Source organism: Vigna angularis, chromosome 4 (assembly GCF_016808095.1).
Source record: "Vigna angularis cultivar LongXiaoDou No.4 chromosome 4, ASM1680809v1, whole genome shotgun sequence".
Classification (NCBI taxonomy): domain Eukaryota; kingdom Viridiplantae; phylum Streptophyta; class Magnoliopsida; order Fabales; family Fabaceae; genus Vigna; species Vigna angularis.
The window spans coordinates 2,817,609-2,842,058 of record NC_068973.1 but is presented as its reverse complement, the minus strand read 5'-3'; the positions used below and the strand labels follow the sequence as shown (position 1 = coordinate 2,842,058).

Sequence of the window (24,450 nt, the reverse complement as noted above, 5' to 3'; positions counted from 1 at the left end):
CAAATATTCTCATACAGAAAATTTAAAAATAAATAAATAAATTAAAAAACACTATAATTAATCAAATATGAGACAAAAAAACTATTTATTAAAATTTATAATATATTATTTGTGGCATCCCAATTATATAGAAAGCGTATATAATAAAGACGTCCACGTGCATAATATAGGAAAGCAGTTGAGAGTCAATAGGATTACAGTCATCCGATAAGTAACTTCAGAATATAACTTAAAGGCTTAATACCCTGTTTTGTCCCCAGTTTCGCTCAAAAATGTCAAATTAGTCCATCCTTTAAAAAGTGCGTCAATTACGTCCTTACTTAATAAAATTTATATCAATGAAATTTCTTCCGTTAAATCCGTACAAACGGTGTTAATTATTAAAGTAGAAGAGAGAGAAAAATAATTAACGCCGTTTGTACGGATTTAACGGAAGGGATTTCATTGATATAAATTTTATTAAGTAAGGATGTAATTGACGCACTTTTTAAAGAATGGACTAATTTGACATTTTCGAGCGAAACTGGGGACAAAATAGGGTATTAAGCCTAACTTAAACTCCAAAAATATATAAAATAAAAGTTGAAACGGGAATTAGTATTTCAGAGTGACCAATTAGACTAATGGCATCCTAGGAGACTAGGCAGCAGCATTATTCTCAACTTCCAGAGTTGTCTCCAAAGGGACCTCCTCGCCATCTGCTCTCATCCAAGTGGATGATCATCGCAAAAAGAAACATACACAAGCAATACAAACAAGCAAGGGTGAGCTAGATACAAAAATCATGTTAATCAATCACATACGACATGCAAAAGCCACTTAAACATAGCACATTGACATCACAAGACCCATTGCTTTATAGACCGACTCGTCCGGACCAGAATGACTACCGAGCTATGGCGGGTTATGCACTCGTGGTGGCCTCTACTGCTTTGCAAAGCCGTTGCCAATGGGTTCCACCCTACCACACTCACGAGGTTAGTCCGTTCCGCGCCCTGGAGCATACTGGAAGCCTCCAAGACTAGGACCTCCTGCTACTCCTCACCACATGGATCAATCCTCTCTACTTGAGAATGAAAGACCATTGGAGTGTCAGGAAAACCCCCAAGACTGAGCTACCATGCAATCATTCTACACACCACCTGAGCACCACCATGTATCCTCTCCTTGAGGACCATGGAATTACGTTCATGGACCATACTGACACTTTGAAACTTAACCCATACATGAATATCCAGATACCATCATATTATCACATCATTTTATGCATTCCAAACACTGCACACATTAGAATCAATCAAGATAGAGAACAAAAGAATAGGCTTGACCCGAATGAATTCACACAGCGCATCCTACTCGCAAGGCGAGACAGAAGGATCTCGCACAGCGCACCTTAGTTCGCATAGCGAATTAAGTCGCAACATACATCAGACTTCAAACCTCTCGCATAGCCCACCCAGGTCGCTATGCGGAAACCCAGACCGAGACCAACCTCCCCAAAGTTCTCGCTATGCGCCCCACTCGCCCTTCGAATTAAATGGGCAGTGATCCCAGACCACCACCAGTCGCATAGCGACAGGATTCGCCATGGCGAGTCCATAAACAGTGAGCATCACTCTCTGGTAATTCGCACAGCGCACCAGCTTGCACGACGAATTTCCAAGACAGTGAGCACCCCATGCAAGGTCTCGATATGCGAGGCAGCTCGCATAGCGACACTACATAACCTGCAGAACGCAAATTCTGCAGAATCACACACTCACACTAATCCTTACCATTTCTAGGACTCTTGGCTAACTTCTAAGACTTCCAATTCGATTATTAAGTGTAATTATACTTGTATAGATGATCCAAATCCTCCCCAGTACTAATCTAAAGTGATTAAATCCAGTCTTACCTTTTAAAACATCAATCCCTGCAACTTATGGACCCAATCTCATTTCCATCATTTGCCAAAGACTTGCTCAGCTTTCTGACCCCTCACCAGTTCCATTGACTCATCTAAACTAACCCAACTGCCCAATTGGTCACCGAAGAAGAACCCAACGTCTGAACGCATCAAACTCACCTTCGCCGCCAGCATATATGACTAGTCACAACTGACTGGACCAGGCCAGGGCTGCTCTATGATCAGGGATGTGCCAACTCAAGTTTTTAAGGTTCTTCTATCCTACCAACAACGTGCTCTCTACCAGTCACAATTGATCCCCCCAAACTGTTCCAACACTGTAAACTCATCGTAGACCTTTGTTACTCAAAATCACTATGTCACTTTCCTTAATTTGACCCTTAGAGGCTACCAAATTGTTAAACCACTTATCTGATTAATATTACAATGGAGTCTCACCCCCAACCACTTCCCATACGTGAAATATACAGGAACTAATTTCCCACCAGTCACATTCATAAATTCCACATTTAAATCTCAACAATTGCACAGTTCAGTTCATGTCATCCAATCAACTTAAAGATCAAACACACAGTTCAAAACAATACAACATTTCAAAGTACAACATATTTATATTTATCAAACAGAATCAAGCACTCCATTCAAAGGTAAATAACTAGCTTCCCTTACCTTGAGGTTGAGCAGTACAGCCAACTAGAGTGCCCTAACAGCGCCTTCACAGAGAAAACCCAAACAGTGTCCTACAACCACCTAAATGGTGATGAAAATAGCTCTTAGAGCTAGAATAGACAGAGAATCAAAATGAGCTCTATGCAACCAGTAAAGTTGTATGCCCTAAGGTCAAGAAGAGTGGAGAATTTGACTTACCCGTCCAAATGAAAATCTAATCGGATAGAAAGGAAGCTCTCAGCTCTATGAGCGAAAGAACGCCACCTAACGAAAAATGCAACGGTTCAAATGAGTGTAAGGGTAGAGAGAAGGCAGAGAAGGAAGAAGAAAGCTGAGTTTAGAGAGAGAAAGAAAAACTGAAATTTGGTTCAGAGTTGGGAAAATGAAGGAACCCCTTCTAAGGTCATGGTGCCTTTAGCCCTTTGGGTCTGGCTGCCCTAGAAAATAAGGCCCAATGGCCCATACAGTTTTCCAGGACCTTACATTATTTGAATATAATAACATAAATAAAAAAATTAATCAAATATGTGATAAAAGAAAATCTAATGTAAGTGAATTTTGTAAAAGAATAATATATATATATATATATATATATATATATATATATATATATAATTTATCTAAACTATGAATACTTTATTAATAAAAACAAAAATAAATATTAAAACGGATATAAAAATAAAAACGATATATATAATTGTATTGATTTTTATTCAATTTTAATATACAAAAATGTTTGTTATATTGACACTATTTTTATAAAAATAATAACTTATTTAATTTTTTTTAAGAATGATTCTGTTGAAAAAAAAAATTAATACTCAATCGGATTTATTATACTTTAGATATCAAAACTAAAAATAAATTAAAAACTTATTTATATAAAATATTTTTTAAAATAAATTATCAAAATAAATTCATAAAAAATTTAAAAACACGAAAGAATTAAAAATATATATTTTTATAATTATATCTAACTATAAGTAATTTCTGAACATTTTATAACTTATTTTGAACATTTTTTTTTCTTTCAAAATTATCTTACTTTTTAAGCTTAAAGAAACTCAACAAATATTATATGATATTTGAATAACTAAACAACAAAAAACCTGTTAACCAAACAAATCAATTATATAATATTAGTCACAAATATAAAAGGAACAGGTACTTATAGTTAGTTAAAGAATAAGTATTGCATATTAACAATTGAATTGAGGTATTGACTTGGAATTTGCTTTAAGTAGAACGTATTTTGAAAATAAATATAAATATTTAGATATTTTAAATGCCAAGAAAAACTATGTTAAGTAGTTACTTTGAAATGTAAAATTACCCATCAAAAAATGAGGGCTGTATTTCAGGGTCATGTTGGTCAATTAATTCAAAGGCCAGCACCGCAAAATTACTTTGGAAGTTCTGGTTTGTTGGGTTTTTCATAGTAAACTTCTGTAATAACTTCAAACATGTCATCTTGTTTCCATATTCTGCTTCTTGCTTTCAACTAAGGAAATGGTGAAGATGAATATTCTTTGTTTTCACCATCACCTTCACAAATATTTTAAAATAAGAATTAAAAAGAAAACGAGATATCATTAAAGAATTGTAAATGGAAACACAAACCGAAAATGAAAAAATATCCCCTTAATGTGTGGATTAGAACCAAAAAATAACTACGAAATTTGGTACTTAAGCGAGAGTGAGCGAGCTCCTTCAACATCTCATTTAATAATATATCACTACTAAAAATAATTACATAATCAAAATCTAAAAACAAATCATTCACTAATATAAAACTATTGCAGTTATCCAAAATATAACTGTAATATTTAAATACTTACAAAGATTCTACACAACTAATGAAATATTATAATGGTCGAAAGTAAAATATTGTTTTTCCAAAAGAAAACTTATATGTGACTAGGTCATCCAAACACTACATCGTTGCATCACCGAGTCCTGCACTGGATTAACTATCACGTCCTCCTCTACTCACATCAGTGATCATTGTAAACAAAGAAAACACACAAATAAAAAGAAACAAACACAAAAGCAAAAGTGAGATAATATGCAAAGAGATCATTCATAAGGCCGACATAAGGTTATTAGTATACATAAAATATTTTGCCAAGATAAAACTCTTAAACTAGGACCTATTGCTCCTCTCATCATGTACCCACCTTTCTTTACTTGAGATTGGATAATTGTTAGAGTGTCAAGATAACCCCAATAATGAATCCAGATATCAATACATACACTAATGAAATGCCACCATAAAATCTTTTCACAAGATCCCTTGAATTATGCCAAACACATACAATGTTCATATTCATCAACCAACTCATTATGCAATATAGAAATCATATCATATTCCACAACCAACATTCTAACCAGATTCATGATCATATTGTAACTCAAAACATGTCATCAAAACAACAATGCAACCACACATGATTTCACACCTTAGTTCATCACACAAAATGGTCTCAATGCAAGGCATCAACTCTTACAAAATCACATGATATATCTAGGAAATAATGGATCTAATGCAGCTCGGCCAAAGTTGGATATAGCTTGTCTAAGGTCGAACACAACTCGGCCAAGGCTTGAAACATCTCCCACATCTTAGCCAAAATGTAAAAACATCTCGGCCAAGGTCAAACAAGATCGAATACAGTTCGGCCAAAGTCAGTTACTGCTCGATCAAGAAGCGAAAACATCTCGGCCAAGGTCGAACATAGTTTGGCCAAGTTCGGTTATAACTAGACTAAGGTCGGATACAATTCAAGGTCGGTTACAACTTGGTGAAGATTTGAAACCATCTCGGCCAAGATCGGACACAGTTCAGTCAAGGTTGGATACAACTTGACTAAGTCTGAAAACATGTAGGCCGAAGTCAGATACCGTTCAACCAAGATCTGAAAATAGGTCGGCCACGGTCCGACACAGTTCAGCTATGGTTTGGGAACATTTCGGCCAAGATCTGAAAACAGGTCAGCTGATGTTAGAAACCGTTTGACTAAGGTGTGGAAACATTTTGGCCAATATCTAGCAGAGTTAGACTAAGGTCAAGAAACATCTCGACCAAGATTGGACATAGTTCAACTAAGGTCGGGTAACGTCTCGACCAAGATTTGACACTGATTCCAAGTTTGCTAAAATATGATATTATGATACTTCAAAGAATCTACTATCAATAAAAAAAAACATATAATTAGTTTCCTTTACCTTGATTCCCACTACTTTCTTGATCAGAAGAATGTCCTTCTTCCTCTACACCTAGTAGCTCTCCCTTCTTTCAATAAGAGATACTATAATCTCCGTATCCAACATCTCGGTATCCATTAGGTCAACCACCGACAAAGTAACAACCTGACTTCATTAACATAGCCCAGTCAAGATTCGATACAACTCGACCAAGTTATGTTACAACTCAGCCGGAACCCTTTTATACATTTAAGCCCGGCAACTTGTCAGGCCAGGTTGTTACCCCTCTCTTTCTCTTTCCCTGAAATTTTTCAAAATAAATTCTATCCATCCAGACAAAATTGGGTAAATTGGGTGTTGACACCATTTATTATCTATTATCTTATTTTATCTCATGTATTTTGCTTGGGTCTTACAATACTCCCTCTTCCACCCTAACAATTTCAGTTGTAATCTTATACACTCCTAGCTAACAGCTGTACCTAACACTTTCAGTTGTAATCTTATACACTCCTAGCTAACAGCTGTAACTAACACTAATAAAGAGGCCCTAATAATTTGTGGGTTGTGGGCCATCTATTATTATACCTAAAAAACTAGTCAACCATGTCCAGCTTAACAAAAACAAGAATAAATTACGTAGATATCAAAAACCAGATATAAAACAAAACAGCACTCACAATAAAGAACAAACACAAGTAATGTTTATTTGTTTACCATTTTCAATTTCAATGTCATCAATACTTCCATCTTATCTTATTTTAGTAATGTTATTCCAGGTATACTATTCCATCACAAAACTCTGAAATTGCAGAAAAAAAGTGACATTTTTTCTTGCCTTCCCATATACATCCTCCTTCTTTGGATACAATCATGTTCCAGACACTTGAACATGAGATGTAGCATCTCTACCAACACGAACTGTTGATTAGTTTTCAAGTTCCCTATTCCATCAAAAAAACTCTGAAATAAAAGTAAAAAATATGACAGACATTGTTTTTCCATCTGTTTCGCGTTTTCATCTTCAGTGCTGTAAGTTTTCAAATCACAAAAACATCGAAATAAAAAAAAAACATTTTTTTCCTGTTACCCCACAGGTATCCTCATTTAAACACAATGCTGTTCAAGATTCTCAACTCTCCCAACTGCATTCGGAGAAGAAGGATTAGCCCCATTCGCTAAACCTATAACAAATCGCTAAATATAATTTACAATAAAAAACAAGCAAAGCCAAAAAAAACGTTCAAAATCAACAAAACCAAAACACAGCATGTAACTAATTTCTGGAAAAACGGCGTCGCATTGGAAAGGTACCTGAAGGAATCAGTGGTTCTGCTGAGCGTGCTGCTGAGCGCGCTCGAGGTGGCGGCGCTCATGGGGGAGAGCGACGAGGTAGGAGAAGATCATGCCGCCAAAGCAGACATGGAAAATGGGATCGGGAGAATCGGTCTCGATGTACTTGGCGTGGTAGTTGCCCATGCCTCGCTGAATCGCTCTCTTTATGTAATTCAAAGACAGCATCGGCTTCACATGCTCCGGAACCTCGCTCACCTTCTTCCCCTTTATCTCATTGTAGAATCTTCTCAGCGCCATTGCTTCTACGCTCCCTCCGCAACAAACCCTGGATTATGATTTTGATTTTACCATTGCAACTATGGCGAATGGAATGTGGTGTTTGTTTCTGCGTGGATGGGTTCTCGAAATTCTCAACCCAACGTCTCAGAGGTCCGCGAGACCCGACCCGACCCGATTGTGTAGCTATGGGTTTCACTCTGTTCAACTTGGGCCGCTACAACCATGCTCGAATGTTGCTATTTAGAAATAGTAATTTATTTATGGTTTAAGTGGTTGGTTATTTTTAATTAAGTTTCTTTTAAAATTTTATTGAATGAATATGATTATTACTTGAATATTGATTGTTTGCATATTTGTAGATAAAAATAAAAGATAATATAATTAATTTTCAAGTTTTTTATATTTTAATCGAATATTTATTAAAAAAAATATTTTATTAAGTGCTTACAATCTTTATATTTTTTAATTAAAGTCTATTATTAAAACATTGAAACCTTTTATTATAGTAATTGACTTAGAGAATGAAACAGTGTTATTTTTTTTATAGAGAAGATAATTATGAATTTTCAAAACATTTAGAATTCATATTAATTCTTATTATTTCAAGCAACATGGTAATATTCTTATTAAGTTGAACACCACACAAATCAAAGTGAACCTTCCAAGGGAGACTTTTATAACTTTAAAGAAAACGAAACAAAACTCGACTTTTTCTATTCTTGAAAATTCAACCAACAGATTCTGCAGAAATTTTCGTCAGAAGTAACCCAACTGTCTCGTCAAGATTCATAAAATAGTTAATCCTAAGACATTTCAAAAGTACCATAACACCCTTCTCAGACATAATCAAAACAAAGAAGAAAACAAGAACATCGTTCATTCTTCTGTTTGTTTTTTATCTTTCCTTCATCAAAGCCATAAAACCGAACCATTTTTAATGAATAATGGGAACGTTTCAGAGCTTCAGAAAAGCCTATGGAGCTCTCAAGGATTCTACCAAGGTTGGCCTTGCCAAAGTCAATAGCGAATACAAGGTGATATATGATTTATTCATTATATTATACGTAAAAACGCATGCATGCATGCATGCAAACGTATTTTCTCATTCTTTTGAAATTTCAATACATAGATTGATTCTGTTCCATTTTGTTTATAAAGGAGTTGGATATTGCAATTGTAAAAGCTACCAATCACGTGGAATACCCTCCCAAGGAGCGTCATGTTCGAAGTATATATATGTTAATTAAAATACAATTTACAGTTTCTGTTGAATAATCTTCCTCAAAATATAATGATACTTTTACATTTTGATGATATCATATGACATCTCACAAAACTTCCTCATTTCCAAAGCTTCTATTCATCAATTTATGTTTGTTTATTTTCCTATTCGTTTCTCATTATTCTCTTGTATATAATATTCCTTAAATTGTTTGCAGAAATATTTTATGCAACATCAGCACACCAGCCTCGAGCAGATGTATCATACTGCATTCATAAACTTTCTAAGAGACTTTCCAAAACACGAAGCTGGATAGTAAATCCTTTTTTCATACTCATATACATCTTCTTCTAAAATCATTGTGAACTAGATCATCTTAAGAACATAATTTTCAGATATGACATGGTAATAGTATAGGAATAGGAATAGCGTAGTTCATGATATTGTTATTTTTTTTATTTCTTCATGTATATATACTAGGAAAAAAGTAATGGAAAAAAGGAAGAATAAAAGAATGAAAATATATAAAGTAAATCATGGTTATAATCAATGACTTATGATGTGTTCATCAATTATCATAGAGCTAAATTAAAAGTTAACTCATACATTTAGAGAAAAGAACTGCACACAATTTTACTGAGAAAATGAAATTTTCATGATTGTAATTGAATGAATGACAGGTTGCTATAAAGGCATTAATAGTCATTCATAGGACTTTGAGAGAGGGTGATCCTACCTTTAGAGAAGAGATCCTTAACTACTCACGCAGGGGACATATTCTCCAAATATCCAATTTCAAAGATGATTCAAGTCCTCAAGGTTAATTAATCACTTATGCAGATAAACTTGTTATAATTAACTATTTTGAATATCTTGGCCTTTTTCTTTCTTATTCAACATTTTTCCATTACATGACCAATTATTCAACTTATCCTTGTAGCATGGGATTGTTCTGCATGGGTTCGAACCTATGCACTATTTTTGGAAGAAAGACTTGAATGCTTTAGGGTGCTCAAATATGATATAGAATCAGAACGTTTGACAAAAGCATCACCAACTGCAACTAAAGTGTGTGTTTTTCCTTGTCTTATTCACACTCAAGTTTATTTTTCAAGCATCATATTTCTGTGTTCATCAGAATGCTATTGAGTTTTTCCACTTTAACAGGCACACAGTAGAACTCGATCACTGAATAGTGAGGAGCTGTTGGGGCAGTTACCTGCACTGCAACAACTCCTATATCGTCTTATTGCTTGTCAGGTATGGACTAATGGGAAATTTCATAATTGATGACTTAAATTTCTTGTATTCCTTACCATTGAATTTTCTTCAATATGTTACAGCCTGAAGGATGCTCTTATAGCAACTACCTAGTGCAGTATGCATTGGCCCTGGTATGCATTTTATTATTTTATATTTGCATTCTCAACATAATAGCAATTTGAGTTTCATCTCAGAAAATGATTAACGTGATTAGTTATGGATAACTTTAGTTGTAGTCATATTCATTCATACCTGAACTACTATCTGTCAATTGCTTAGGTTTTTTATGTTATTAACTTAGACTGATCTTTAATGTCAATCTTGATTACAACAATTATCAAAGTGCAACTGTAACTGAGGAATTTGCATCTAAATTTTGTCTAAGTTCCTATCTGCATGATTCTGGTTGTTAGATACTGTTACTCTTGACTTGAAACTCAATTAATAAATTACTTTCATTCATAAAAGAAGATCACGGTGATTTGATGAATTACACAATGAAATTACTACTTTTAAAGAAATGTATCTCGTACAACTTGTGTCTCATTTTGTCATTTCTGATATTTTGAGCTATGTGTCATTTAGGTTTTGAAAGAAAGTTTCAAAATATATTGTGCACTCAATGATGGAATCATCAATCTCGTGGATATGGTAGTATCTATATCATGGTTTAATTTACCACTTGATCATTTTATTTGATATTCAAATCACACTAACTAGTGAAAATCATAGTTCTTTGATATGACAAGGCATGACGCAGTGAAGGCTCTAAACATTTATAAAAGAGCTGGTCAACAGGTTTACAATAATATTTTTTCTAACACATTCTAATTGATGTCTAATATACATAAAATTTTATGTTTTATAAGGTGTTGATGTTCTTTTATGAACATTATGCAGGCTGAGAATCTTGCTGACTTCTATGAATATTGCAAGGGCTTGGAACTTGCCAGGAATTTCCAGTTTCCAACACTGAGACAGGTTCTTTTTGTTTGTTAGAGTAAGTCATATGATATTATGAAAGGAAGAATGTAACAAATTTTTTAACTATATAAAAACAGCCACCTCCCTCTTTCCTTGCAACTATGGAAGAATACATTAGAGAAGCACCTCAAACAGGATATGTTAACAGGAGATTGGTAAGAGAAGATGATCAGGTTTCACAATTTATTCTTTGAATTATAGTTAACAAAATTTGTATCAGTGTCATTATTTGTTGTTTCTGCAAGTCTCACATAACACTACCTTATTCAGCTTTCATCATTTTTCATAAAAATAAAAAACTTGGTCTCATGCTTTATAAAAGTACTCAATCTTGCAATGTAATAAATGTCATTCAATATCAGGAATATGAAGAAAATGATGAATCATCTAAAGAAGATTCAGAATCCGATGAAACTGAAGAGCCTGAAGAAAATGAAGAACACTATGAGGAATTCAACGAGGAAGATTCGGTAGCAGGGGATGAAGCACAATCTAAGGAGGAGGTGGAGGTGGAGGTTGAGCCTCCTCCTTTGATATCAACCGATGATGGTGCAAATGATTTGTTGGTATGTGTTGATTATAAAATAATATTTTCTATGGATGCTTGTGATGTTCACTTAATGGAATGAATACACACTTCACCTTTGCAGGGACTTAATGAAATAAATCTAAAAGCTATGGAACTGGAGGAAAACAATGCTATGGCTCTTGCAATTGTACCACCTGGTGGTAAGGACTAAAGTAATTGATTGACAAATATCAAGTATTTCATATAAGCCTTTGCAGATATTGCACTTTGCTTCATTGATCCATACCTTAAAGTTTCAGAGATTTACATTTTAACAATCATCCAATGCTTGTTGGGATTCTCTAATATAAGCAAGGACAAGTTTTATATTTACAGAATTTTAAGTGAGTCTAAGTCCTGTATTAGATAAAAACAAGAACGTAAAACATCGTATAAGGTTAAATATTCATTAACATATTGTTTTAAAGTTTTGAGTAGAAAATCTCTTGTATGATTGGACTCAGGTTTCATTTATGTTGTATCTTTTTACTAAACTTTCTCCGTAAATCTAACTATTCTTGAATTCAAAGAAGGGTTATTTTTTCAATTTTTTCATATAGACAGATGTATTAGAAAGATTAATATGCATGTAAGTAATTAAACTATTTGTTGTTTGACATTATTGAATTCTAAAAGTTTAAAGTTTGTGTAGGAAGTAACCCAAACAATCTTACTTTGAGTACCATTGATGGAACTACTGGTTGGGAACTTTCATTAGTTACAGCACAAAGTAAACATACTGGTCAAGCCACAGATCGCAAAATGGTTTGTTTCTCTACCATAGTAATATCAATTACTTATTCACCTTTACCTCTTCATTTGATTTCTCATACTAAAACTACTGAGATGTGTTATGACTGCCCAATTTTAAGATACAACAGAAGAACAATACAAGAAAACTCAATCGAGAATTCAAATTCGTTAATCATGAAGCAGAAAAATATTAACACAATTCTTTTTGCCTCCTTTATTATTAAGCCAGGCCGGTGGTTTTGATACACTGTTATTGGACAGTCTGTATGAAGATGAAAATGCCAGAAGACAACTTCAACTCCAAAATGCAGGTTATGGACATGGAGGAACCGCCATGGATGTACAGAACCCTTTTGATCATTATAACCAACAAGATCCTTTTGTAATGTCCAACAACATAGCACCTCCAACCAATGTGCAATTGGCACTAATGGCTCAACAGCAACAACAGCAGCAGATGATGTTCCAACATCCACAAATGTTGTACCAACAACCACAACAACACAACATGATGATGATTCCTCACCAGCAGCAACCACAAAACCAATACTCTCAACAGATGCACAATCCAGATTCTCATAATCCATTTGGAGATCCTTTGCCATTACCAAACTATAATCAGAATTACATGCCCCAACAAGGAAATTACAATTTAATGTAGATTTTGCCTTTATTGTCATTTGATCTTCTCTTTTTTTCCTCACTGGCAAAAATAATTTATTCTTTTTGTGATAGAAGTATACATTTTTTTTCATGCGTTTTAACATTCTTTGACTAGTTAATGACATGCTTTTTTTTTCATCTGTATAGTTATCAGTGATTCATCTATACGTTTCTCAAGGATTCGTATATCTTAAACCTGATTATAACACATGATTTTGATGATAATACATAATATCATAGTTTAGTGTGTGGAACAAAACTACTTAATATATAACAAATTACACAAGTTTAAAAGGTTGAATGATCACATAGACTTTATTTATAGGTAGACTAGATGATCAAAGAGCTTAGACAAAGTTATGTTAAATGCAAGTATGTGAAGGTCAAACAAAATCTACATAAAGTGTGATGCAAAAGTGAAGGCCAAACAAGGTCTACAGAAAGCACTAGATGAAAGTGCATGAAGACAACACGAAATGTGAAGAAGTGTCGAACCAAAATACATGAAGAATAAACACAAGTGAAATGATGTGTTAGATGAAAGCACACAAAGACTAGGCACAAGTCAAAACAGGACATAAAATAAAAACATGACACATGTTCAAAACAGATGAAATTAATATGTGAAAATCATAAAACACTTCGTTAATGCTAAAATGTTCACCTTTTAAAGAATGTTGAATCATACTTTCCAAAGATGATTATGACAAAACACATCAATCCTATGAGTTTGTATGCTACATATCGTGTTTTTCATAAAAAAAAAAGGAAAATGTGGTATTCACAATCCATGTCCGTTGATTACAATAGTGAAAACTATCATGAAAAAGTAAAAAAAAAAAACACGTAAGTCAGAACAATCCTTTTTAGGACCTTTATAAATAGAAATTATGTCCTATGAAAGAAGAAAAAAATAATATATATATATATATATGAGACATGAAAAATATTTTCAAAACTTCTCAATATTTATTATAAAAAGATTATTTGTTGAACAACTTTAGGATAAGAACCGTATTTGTAAATATTTCACTTTTGTAAAATTGATCTATAGTACAATAAGTAATTAGTTTATATATTTTTATAAGAACTTTTCTTGTACATACCTAAACAACTTTTGATATAGTGTACGTTACATTATATATTCAACTCCCATGTACTCAGTCAAAAGTGACAACGTGTACTTATTTTTTATCTTAAAGAAGGTAAAAGAAATATTTAGAAGTAATTGAAGTATTTATCCATGAGATAAAAATATAATTATAATCATATTTTATTAGGGAAACCCATAATAATCATGTTTTATTAGTATTTATTATAGAACATCTAATATCTTGAATAGGGAAAATTTCAATAAATATAATTAAGTTATTAAAAATTGATTTAATTAGGTATAATTTTGATAAGTACTTTTAACAACTAATCTATCCCCCATAATATTATAAACAGGCTGTTTTTCTAAAATTTTCAAAAGTGTTATTTTAATGAACTATTCATTTGTTATAATCTTTAATACTTTTGGCTGCCCCTGTTCTGAGGTAAAAACAGAACAAAAAGTTAATTTCCACCTTTTTTTCTAGAAACATATTAAAGTTGTTTCTATGAAAAGGTTTGGTAGAAAAGAGATCAATACTTGAAAAAAACATGGAGCGTTGTTTATTATTTTTGTAGTGACATTGCATGTGAGTATATCTGCAATCATTGTTAAACTCATTTTGGAAATCCTTATGCTTTAACAGAACTTGTTTCTTAAACACATTGATCAGTTGTTTGATTGCCTTGTGGCCTTTCCATGGGAAACTATTTCTTCAAATACAAATAAACGGGGAGGGGGATAGAAGGGAAATATAACGTAATTTCAAGCTAGAGAGTGTGAATTCAATGAAGCTTTTAAAGTGTTCCCCAAAGAAAGGTCTGTTACAGCTATATACACATCAGCATAATCAACATAATACATGTGCACTAAATAGAGAGCATTTCCTTGCAGGTTTAGAGGGGAATATTCTAAAGGTCTATTTTTTATTAGTTGGATAAATATATACATTCAGCCTGCAAGGGTTCAACCTAACATTGCAAATATTCAGCATACACAGGATAAACAGATCAATGTTGAGTCAAGCAGAGTGAGATGGGTTTAATCCCAAAAGAACCACCAGTTCTGCGCCTTAAGGAATTTCAATTTGAACGCACTGTCCTTTTCAATATTCAGAGTCTGAACTTTCTCCCATGTTTCTTTTTGGACTTCTCAACAACCTTAATTTGCATCATGAAAATCCTACAAATAACAACTCAACATAGTATTGTTACCTGGGCAAACAATATACAGATGTTGAAAAATATGTTTGTGCAGAAAAAAGTGGGAATTAAAGAATGAGATTTCATCTTTGATTACATATATATTCTAAGGAAAATTGTTTCTTATTAAGGAAAATGTTTGTGCAGAAAAAAGTGGGAATTAAAGAACTTACATGGCATGCATTACCATTACCTACGTTACACAAAGGAAGTAAAAGTTTATGTGCACCGTATTGTATTGTCCATAAATAAAGACACAAGCATAGAAGAAAATTCCAAGCTAAGAATAAAACTCACCGCAGCAACTGGCTCAGCTAAATTATGAATTAACTCTCTTCATCTTCTGAGTGAGCTATATTTTCTGACAATGTCAAAACCTTCACTTTCACAGTCCTCTCTCTCCCATCCGTGCTGATTACCTCCATTTCAGTATCCTCATCATCAGTAGATTCATTCTCTGAAGTCAAATAGACAACCACATGGAATTGTTTGAGCTTGTAAATCACACTATTTTCACCCAACTCAAAATGTAAAAACAAATGAAACTGCCTTTACAGCCTTCAATGTATATACTTATATACTTATGAACAACATTTTGCAGAAGAAATCATGAACATCAAAATAAATTAATATCCTGATCATCAAAGGTTCACTAACTTGGTAGTAATGCCCATTAGAGTTCATAGATCGATCTACCCCTCATAAGTACATATAACATGCCGTTAATACGGAACACCCAGTTTCATACTTCTAAAAAGTCAATCACCCATAAAAACTAAAACCAAAACTAACAGCAACAACTATTCTCCATTAACAAACATATACATACCAGTTTATACAGCCACTCACACCAACAAGATGCAGCATAATGAAAGTCATACAAAATTTCAATTGGAATGAGATGCACTCAAAATAAGCCGAAATGCGCAATCAGAATTAGTTTGTGCCTTTCCAACCAAAATTTACGCATAAATCACGTAAAAAAAAAAATCTTTTAATTCAGGCAATCCCCCATCGAACCATAACCAAAAGAGGATGAAAAAAAACATTATTGTCAATGCAAAAGGTTCAAGCATATGGCAATGAAAAGGACACAAATCAACCAATAAAACAGACCCAGCTTCAGCACTGGTACAAAACTGCAAGTTCAAAACAAAACATTAAATCATGGTCAAGGTCACCGCCACAGTCTATACGGGTTTCTAGGAATTGCAGAAAACTACAGAGAAATGCGATTGACGTAACCAGATTCGCAATTGCAAAAATTCAAAAACCTCGAAATTACGGTCCAAATTGCGGTGGTGGAAAGATTTTTAAAACCTTGCAATTGCAGACAAATGCAATTGATATGACCACAATCACTATCGCCGACATTGAAAGACCTCGACATCAAGGTCGAAATTGAGGCAGTGAACAGATGGTTAATACCTCAGTTTTTCTTAATCCGAAACTAAAACCATCCCCAAATGACGAAATCAATCAACAAGAAAAAACACACCCAGAAACCCACGCCTTTTCTCAATTTCCCCGAATCCCCAAAACACAACCAAAAAGCAAAAAAAAAACAATTTGTATAGTTTATCCAAAGACCCAATTGGACGAAAGGGCAAAAAACGAGATTTTGAGAGAAGGGTAGTCACCATTGATGAAGAAATTCGACGAGGGCCAACCGCGGAGGGTGGAGAGGAGAGGGGAATCGTGAGGACGATCGTCTTCGCGAGTGAGTTTGTGGACGAGGTCGACGACGTTGGTGGGCGATGGTCGCGGCGGGACCCAGAATGAGGAACCGGGCACGAAGGGTAGCCAATCCGGAGTAGCCTTCTTCACGATGATCCTGTGGATTAGGTCATCGAAGTGCTTCAGCGCCACGTCGTACTCCGCCATGTCAACCTCCACCACCTGCGACGCCCCCGCCTTGGTGGACCTCCGGCGCATCGCCACCGCCAGCGATGGGATTCGGCCCACAGACTTTGCCCTCCACAGGAATCCCGTCATCATCGTCATGTTTGACACAGACAAGAAAAAGAGAAAAACAGAGAGAAAAAATGAGGGTTTGGTTCTGTTGGGTTGAGAACGAATGAAAAGCTGTTTCTAGCAGCGGATGACACACATATAGCACCAAAAATTCACCAACATTTTATTTAATTATTTAATTAATTAGCTGCCATCCATGTTATTCAATCCTTTTTAACCGCGTCAATCTGGTTGAGACAACCTCAAAGGTCAAAATGAAAAAAAAAAAACTGAAGAAAATAAGATTTTTTTTAATAAAATCAGATTAGTAAAACATATTCAAGTTTACTTAGATTATAAATTAAACAGGTAAAAAAGTAGTTTGATTTAAGTCATAATTTTTTTTGGTTGACCTGATTATTTTTTCTCACGGCAGCCCACTGAATTGAAGCTTTTTGACAATTTTATCTATTTGAATTATGGAATATTTTAATTTTTCTAAATAACTTTGCTTAACAAATATCCTTGTAGAAATAAATAAAAAATATAAATAAGTACATTTTACGCATAAATGGAAGTGAATATTATTTCCCACCAGATTCGCTTCTTTCTGAATCTGGATTCTTTATTAAATCTTTGCGTTTCTTTTGATTATTTTTAACATATATTAATTTTTATACAGATCAAACAGTTTTTAATATATTTTTAAATATTAACATAAATCTGTTGTAAAATTATAAAAACAATATTAAAGAAAGTCAGACAAAAAAATCTGTATTACGTATTCATTTTATTATTGTTTTTCTAATTCAGTTGTAAAGAATTGTTTACTTTTTCCATGTAAACGAACAAAGCATTAGTTTAATTTAAATACGTTAGTCGTATAAAAGTTTCACATGGAATAGTTCTAAAATAAGTTCCCATTGATTTTCTACTTTTATGAAAAGTATTGTGTGTCATTTTTAAAACATTGAATATGTATGTATTTTATTTAATATTTTATAAGAAGATTAGTAAAATGAAATTATTTAAAAAAGAGATTATTTTATAAATTGTTATGCATTACTTTTTAATTCATTGATAATTTCAAATATTTACTTTGATGATATATGAAAATTATACTGATAAATCATTCTATCTTATTTAAATGTATGATCTGACGATTGCTTAAAAAGTTATATATGAGAAAGGTAGGTAAAAAAAACGTTCCACGTGATAAATACTTTTTCTCCTCTTATTCTACTCTTATCTTATCTATAACATTTATATAATTTTATCTCTAATATTGTGTTTTTATTAGTATTAGTTATTAGAAGATAATTAACTGAAATTATATCTAACAAAAAAATCTAAGATTCTAAATAATAAACCAAAATTCCTAAATAATTAGTTAAAAAACAAAACATTTGCTGCGATACGGGTGAAGCAAAACATCTCCAATATATTTGATGATGAGAGATAAATTTTATTTGAGAATGATAAACATAGTAATTAATATTTATCAGTATACAAAACTCTAAAAATATAATTATTTAGTATACAAAACTCTAAAAATATAATTATTTATAATTGAAGATCATACTTATTTATCATGTGAAATATTTAAAAAATATATAACATCTTTAAAATTATAGGTATCATCTTTTTGTAAATACTTTTTAAGTTATATTTATTTGATATTTTGGTATATGTAACAAATACATTACATTTATTTTACTTATTTCAATTATATTTAATTTTTTGTCCATATATGTAATGTGTTAAGTGAGAGAGATTCTCAAAGTTCTTCTATGAAGAAAGTATGGTAAAGTATGATTTTTTTTACAATAAACTTATTAATATTCTTTCTTAAGTGATTAAGTTGTTAGATTAGGCTAGAATTTATGTAAATTTTATGTAAAATAAGTTATAGGTTGAGTTGAATAGTTAATTTGATCTTAGGTTCAAAATTGCACAAATTTAGAATTGTGTCACTATTTTAATCAATTAAGCACATCCCTTAATCGATTAAAGTTGTGAACAAATTTTAATCGATTAAAATAATAACATAATTGATTAAAATAGGTTTAAAGCACACCAGATATTTGCTCTCTGTTTTAATCGATTAAGAGAATAACATAATCGATTAAAACAATGTGTAGAGCTTAATCGATTATGAAAATAATATAATCGATTAAATGCATCAGTTTGGTGCCTAGGCTATATATGTGTGTTCTAATTCATTTTCAAGCACGAAGAACATTTTGTTTTTTAACAAATTGAGGCAAGAACACATCCAGAACTGCCTTGGAGGTATCAACCAATGTTTTGAAGAAATTCAAAGTCTTTAAAACTTCAAGGAAGGGAGAGTGATCAATCAAGGAATTTGTAATGTCTGTCATTGTGAAATCTGCACTTGTTGGTGCTCCAGGTCCTATAATTATTGTGTAATCTTTGTCATTAGTCTTGGCTAGGTAGGCAATACTCTAAGAGTGTGTGTAGTCTTTCTAGATTGGATTTTTTGTGTATTTGAGTGTGGTGATAATACATTGAGAGAATCTTGTATTCTTAACTGCTAAAGACTAGTGAATTTCCTCTAACTCAGGTTGTTGGAGGATGACGGGATGTAGACTCGGCTAAGAGTTGAATCAGTATAAATTTGTTGTGTCATTTTGCTTTGTTTTTGCCTATTTCTTTGTTAGTCGAAAATTGTATGTGAACAACACCAAACACTTAAAGTTTTTTAAGAAATACTAATATTTGTTTTAAAACCAATTCATCCTTTTAGGATTGATATATAGTAGTTTTCAGTTTAACATAATGTATATTATTGAAATTTATAACAAATGAAATGGTTAAATATTAACAGGTTGTAGTATATCTTTAATAGTTTATTTAAATATTTTGAAAAAATAATTTTATATACGAGAAAATTAAATTTAACTATGAATTTTATAAATTTTGATTCAAGATATTTTTTAGAGGTATATTTGCTATGCTAGTTTATAAGTTATCACTTTTATTTTTGTGTTATTGTAGTAATGGAATCAATTTATATATGTATTGTTTTTAATTGGTTTGGTCTAATATTCAATTATAAAAGTGAAACTCACATTCCATTATATTGAAGATGATAACGATGATAAAGTTTTAAACATACATGGTCACGTATCAAAACTGGATAAATACATGTTACACTATTGAAAGGTATGAAATGTGAGTTAATAAGTTTTTATAGTTTATATGGCAAAATAAAAACTCTAGTAATGAGACATATTTCTTCATCCAAAATCATGAAAGTAGGACAAACGTGTGTCAAAGATATTGAAGGATATAAGAAGAGAGTTAATGATTTGTATGGTAAAATAAGAAAAATCTATTAAAGAGACATATTTCTCAACTATTTAAATAGATGTTATGAACATAGGGAGATACACCATTACTTGTTCATCTTATAACGTGGTAGAAAAAAAGTTATAGATATGATTTTCTATGAATGTTTGTTAGATTTGATTTGAAATGTTAGTGCAATATATTTATTATAATGATTCATATGCTATGAAATTTTAAGTTTTTATAATATTTGTCTTTTTTATATTATAGGAGAAAAAAATAACTACTCGAAAAGGACATAAGCTTAATAATACTTTGCACTTATTGTCTCATTGGGGATACAACGAAAAGATGTAAGAAGGCTAGATAATAAGCATTATAGTGTGAGAAATTAGGTGATCCTCCATCTCCACTTATACAATATGAGACATGGAAGGTTGTATGCACAAAGTCATCTAAGCAAATGACTTATGAGTTTGGCACAATAGATTCTTGATGAAATATTGACTATTATAATATGTTGCACAATTTTTTATTCCTCATGATTGATATATTAAGTGACTAAGGATATACTTCTTCATTGTTGATATGTTACAACCACTAAAAAAATAACACTTAGGACATTTATGTGGTGTTGGTGATGGTTGGGTGTAAGACCCGGGGAAAATAGAGATCTTAGAAATATAATAGTTTTGAGATTTGGGATTTTGTTTAGAAATTAGTGTTATTGAGTGTACACCTTTGTTAGAACATAATTGTTATGTTATTTTATTTATATTTTTGCTTAGAAGCAATAGGTTCTTTTATCTATTATTAATTAGGTGCAAGAAATTAAAATAGGGGGTGTAGAAAGAAAAAACATGCAAATTAAATAATGTGGGAATTTTATAAAAAGATATTATATAAATCTTTTTGAAGAGTTAGTTGTTGTTATTTTAAAAAGTAGTTGAAAGAAAATAGGGGATTGGCATTTTAGGAGAAGAAGAGAGAAAGCAACATAAACTCTTAGTGCAAAAGAAGATTTGTGGTGTTTTTGGGTTGTAAATAAAGCCCTAGTATTGGCCAAGATATGAGAAACTTACCTTTGTTTGTTAATTGTTGTATGATATATGTGTTCTTAATTATTTGATCAATAATCCTTGTTGATGTATGTTTATATGAGTATGATTAAGGCTGTATGTTGCTCTTGTTCAGCAAGAGTTTATGTATGCATGTGTATAGCGTTTATCTAATATTTGTGTTGGGTTTCCCTATGAATGTATGTATGGTTATTGGATTACCCAAACAGAGAGTTTGATATTAAGGGAGAATAAAGTTATCATGCATGAGGTTTCCATGCAAATATATGTTGTAAGTATTGGGTTAAAGGAAGGAAAAGAAGTCATTCCCGCATAACGTAAAACCTACACTGGTGTTTTCGTCTTTGTGAAGTCGTTCACCGTTGGATCGAGCTGATATTTAGACAGCAGGTTCCAGACGTATGTTTCTCCATTATGACCGTTCGGATTGTCAATTGGAGGTCTACAATAGGAGAAACAGCCTAAACGAAAAGAGGAAAGTATTTCTGCATAACACAAAACATGCACTGGTGTTTTCGTCGTTTCGAAGTCATTCACCGTTGGATCAGACTGATATTTGGACAGTAGGTTCCAGACGTATGATTCTTCATTCTGACCGTTCGGATTATCAATCGGAGGTCTTGTTTGGGAGAAAACAGTCTCGCATCAGAAACTCTATTTTAGAGAAGTTGTAGAACGTGATGAGAATCAGAGAATGAGTTTAGGGGTTCTGTTTAAGGTCAATTTTGACTGGTGGATGGGATTGAAGCATGTGTGAGTGTTGGTATGTACCTTAGTGTGTGATTCATGAGCATGAGGCATGTGAGATTAGTCTATTTGATGTACCTAGTAAATCCTAGTTCTTTCCACGGATAGGTGCTCTCTTTAGCATTGGTTGTTGAAAAGAGAGTGGTGACTCCCTTTGGCATTGGTTGTTGAAAAGGGAGGGATATTCCCTTTGGCATTGGTTGTTGAAAAGAGAGTGACATTCTCTTTTGCAAATAGTTGTAGAAAAGAGAATGTTGTCCGAGTGTTGAATCATCTTTGGTGAGGATGATAGATGTTCTATCTTGTGTGATAAGAGAACAAGTCTGAAGCCAGAAGAAGGATGACTCGAGTGTATCTCTATGAGGAAGCTACAGATGGGGCTGTAGGAGCGGTTACAGTCGGTGAGGTAAAGTACAAGAGTGTGACTGAGTCTTGTCATGATGGAGTTTATGGTTTGGTGATGCTCATGGTGTAATTCATGATTGAGATAATCATGTTGGTGGTGTACCTATAATGATGATCATGGTATTGAGGATGCTTCACGTTATGCTATGATGATAATGGTGTTACTATAATGGTTATAGTAGGTAGTTAGCATATGTACTAATGAGTGGATAAATCAAGGGTATAAGTGTGAGATGTTAGTAATGACATCAATGGTTGGAGATCAAGGATCGAGGATCGAGTAATTCGTTTGATTGAATTGTTATGTTAGAAGATTATGAATCCTATTGTTATTATTGCTATGTATGAGATGTTTGATTATTGTTGATTTAATCAGTATGTTTATATCATCTTGTTATGATTGTTTTACCGGTAGCTTACCCATACATGTTTGTGTGTGTGCATGTGAATGCAATGATCGTATAATGTGTGATGTTATACGTGAGCAGATGATGTTGCAGATGATGTTGAGACATGATAGATTCAAGAGATAACGAGGGACAAACTTGAGATTTCAATTATAGTTATTACTTTTGAACCTTGTGATAATGTAATTGAAGTCATTTTATTTCCTTCATTACTTTCATTCGATAAATGTTTTTGAATTATTATGTTATGCACGTTTTGAATGTTGAGGTTTTTTAAAATATGTTTTCACGTTACGTTAATGTTTGAAATTTTGCCGTTTTTGAATAATCGTGACACCCTGGAATTTGGGCCATTACATTGGGGTCTCTTTCCTTACTTTGATACATCATCATAAGGGAGCCTCATTAATTATTTGAGTAAGAGGTATTGCATAATATGGAGATATAGTTGAACAAAATATTGAATCATATTTTATAGTCCTTAGAATAATAGTTTAATGAGAAATTTGAATCTCTAGCTCTTTCTTAATAATAAACTAAAACAACACATTATATGGTAGGTGGGGTTGCTCAAGTCCACACCAAAGGGAGTTGTGCTTCTTTAAATCCCTCAGAGCATAATGACAGTAAGGTCAAACTAATATGAGTTATATTAAAGATAATGCTCTTTGTTTACTAGCAATTGAAGAGAAGATAATTGAGGGTTAATCATCCATAATATCACTTTTCCATTAGATTGCATGTATGTGTAAATGAAGATTGACATGTTTATGATCAAGTGTTTGTGCCTAGTATAGAGGTTCAACTAAAGGAGATAGTTAAATATATTTCTTCCATGATGACATGCAAAATTTACATTGATCTTATAGCTCAACTTCTAACTATAATCTCATTGTCGAGGTAGAAATCTCTTTACAAGTAAAATGCAAAAACAAAGTTTTTGGAGTGGATAATTAACTATGTTGTTTCACTGTACATTTTTCTGCTGTATGACAAAAAAAAAATAATCTCTCACGCAATGAGAGGTCAATCTCATCTAATGAGAAGACAAATCCACCCAACTATAATTACTTTTTTTAGAAGTTGTTTAAAAGTTAAAATAAAAATAAGAAAAAAAGAGTTCTTTTAATGGGAAAATTGAACCAAAGATCATTGAATGATAGATGCGCGAGGAGAGCTCTATATTTCTAGCTTCAATCTTGACACTCTCTTTTGATCATTTTTTGTAATCCATGTACGCAGGAGTAGCTAAGTCCCATGTTGATTAGGGTTGAGTGTAATGAATATTCTCTTGTTGTAATGTTATCTTTGCAATATAAATTTCTTTCACGAGTTTTATATATCTTTTTTTTGTGTTTCACGTGGATGACTAATAACCCATGTTATTTGTGAGACTAGATTTTTGTGAAATGTTTTAAAATTTAGATAAAGATTGATCAATT

The 24,450-nt window shown here is 32.6% G+C and overlaps 3 protein-coding genes across 13 annotated transcripts; 1 reads left to right on the top strand and 2 right to left on the bottom strand.

Moving 5' to 3' along the window:
* Positions 1 to 481: 481 nt before the first annotated feature.
* Positions 482 to 7,546, bottom strand: LOC108329961 (uncharacterized). Of its 8 annotated transcripts, none has more exons than XR_008248501.1 (3): positions 7,097 to 7,543; positions 5,804 to 6,966; positions 482 to 698 (listed from the first exon to the last, which is right to left on the bottom strand). XR_008248501.1 is itself a non-coding variant. In XM_017564374.2 (2 exons), the coding sequence occupies exon 1, from the start codon at positions 7,373 to 7,375 to the stop codon at positions 7,106 to 7,108; it is 270 nt and encodes an 89-aa protein (XP_017419863.1). In that variant the 5' UTR covers positions 7,376 to 7,546; the 3' UTR covers positions 4,344 to 6,979; positions 7,097 to 7,105. The 8 variants fall into 8 exon arrangements, 4 of the variants coding, with proteins under 4 accessions (XP_017419863.1, XP_017419864.1, XP_017419861.1 ...); XR_008248500.1 differs by lacking the exon at positions 482 to 698 and adding an exon at positions 3,981 to 4,123; XR_008248498.1 differs by lacking the exon at positions 482 to 698 and adding an exon at positions 4,344 to 5,558.
* Positions 7,547 to 8,301: 755 nt separating this feature from the next.
* On the top strand, positions 8,302 to 12,922 carry LOC108331373 (putative clathrin assembly protein At5g57200). The gene is made up of 15 exons (XM_017566022.2): positions 8,302 to 8,391; positions 8,516 to 8,585; positions 8,797 to 8,894; positions 9,260 to 9,398; positions 9,520 to 9,647; positions 9,747 to 9,839; positions 9,923 to 9,973; positions 10,428 to 10,493; positions 10,575 to 10,640; positions 10,743 to 10,823; positions 10,904 to 10,981; positions 11,189 to 11,392; positions 11,477 to 11,555; positions 12,047 to 12,159; positions 12,377 to 12,922. The coding sequence occupies exons 1-15, from the start codon at positions 8,302 to 8,304 to the stop codon at positions 12,806 to 12,808; spliced, it is 1,788 nt and encodes a 595-aa protein (XP_017421511.1). The 3' UTR covers positions 12,809 to 12,922.
* A 1,760-nt stretch (positions 12,923 to 14,682) lies between these two features.
* LOC108330014 (uncharacterized) lies at positions 14,683 to 17,197 on the bottom strand. Of its 4 annotated transcripts, none has more exons than XM_052875923.1 (4): positions 16,746 to 17,197; positions 15,403 to 15,562; positions 15,279 to 15,298; positions 14,683 to 15,117 (listed from the first exon to the last, which is right to left on the bottom strand). In XM_052875923.1, the coding sequence occupies exons 1-2, from the start codon at positions 17,107 to 17,109 to the stop codon at positions 15,432 to 15,434; spliced, it is 495 nt and encodes a 164-aa protein (XP_052731883.1). In that variant the 5' UTR covers positions 17,110 to 17,197; the 3' UTR covers positions 14,683 to 15,117; positions 15,279 to 15,298; positions 15,403 to 15,431. The 4 variants fall into 4 exon arrangements, with proteins under 4 accessions (XP_052731883.1, XP_052731881.1, XP_052731882.1 ...); XM_052875921.1 differs by having other exon boundaries at positions 14,683 to 15,085; XM_052875922.1 differs by lacking the exon at positions 15,279 to 15,298.
* Positions 17,198 to 24,450: the final 7,253 nt, after the last annotated feature.

Bases quoted from the DNA above. Each gene is read 5' to 3' on its own strand.
- LOC108329961 (XM_017564374.2), bottom strand. From the start codon at position 7,375: ATGGCGCTGAGAAGATTCTACAATGAGATAAAGGGGAAGAAGGTGAGC.
- LOC108331373 (XM_017566022.2), top strand. From the start codon at position 8,302: ATGGGAACGTTTCAGAGCTTCAGAAAAGCCTATGGAGCTCTCAAGGAT. The intron at 8,586-8,796 runs GTATATATATGT...AATTGTTTGCAG, and splicing joins CAAGGAGCGTCATGTTCGAA to AAATATTTTATGCAACATCA. The intron at 10,982-11,188 runs GTAAGAGAAGAT...ATTCAATATCAG, and splicing joins GATATGTTAACAGGAGATTG to GAATATGAAGAAAATGATGA.
- LOC108330014 (XM_052875923.1), bottom strand. From the start codon at position 17,109: ATGACGATGATGACGGGATTCCTGTGGAGGGCAAAGTCTGTGGGCCGA. The intron at 15,563-16,745 runs GTGACTACCCTT...ATTTGACTTCAG, and splicing joins GTCGAATTTCTTCATCAATG to AGAATGAATCTACTGATGAT.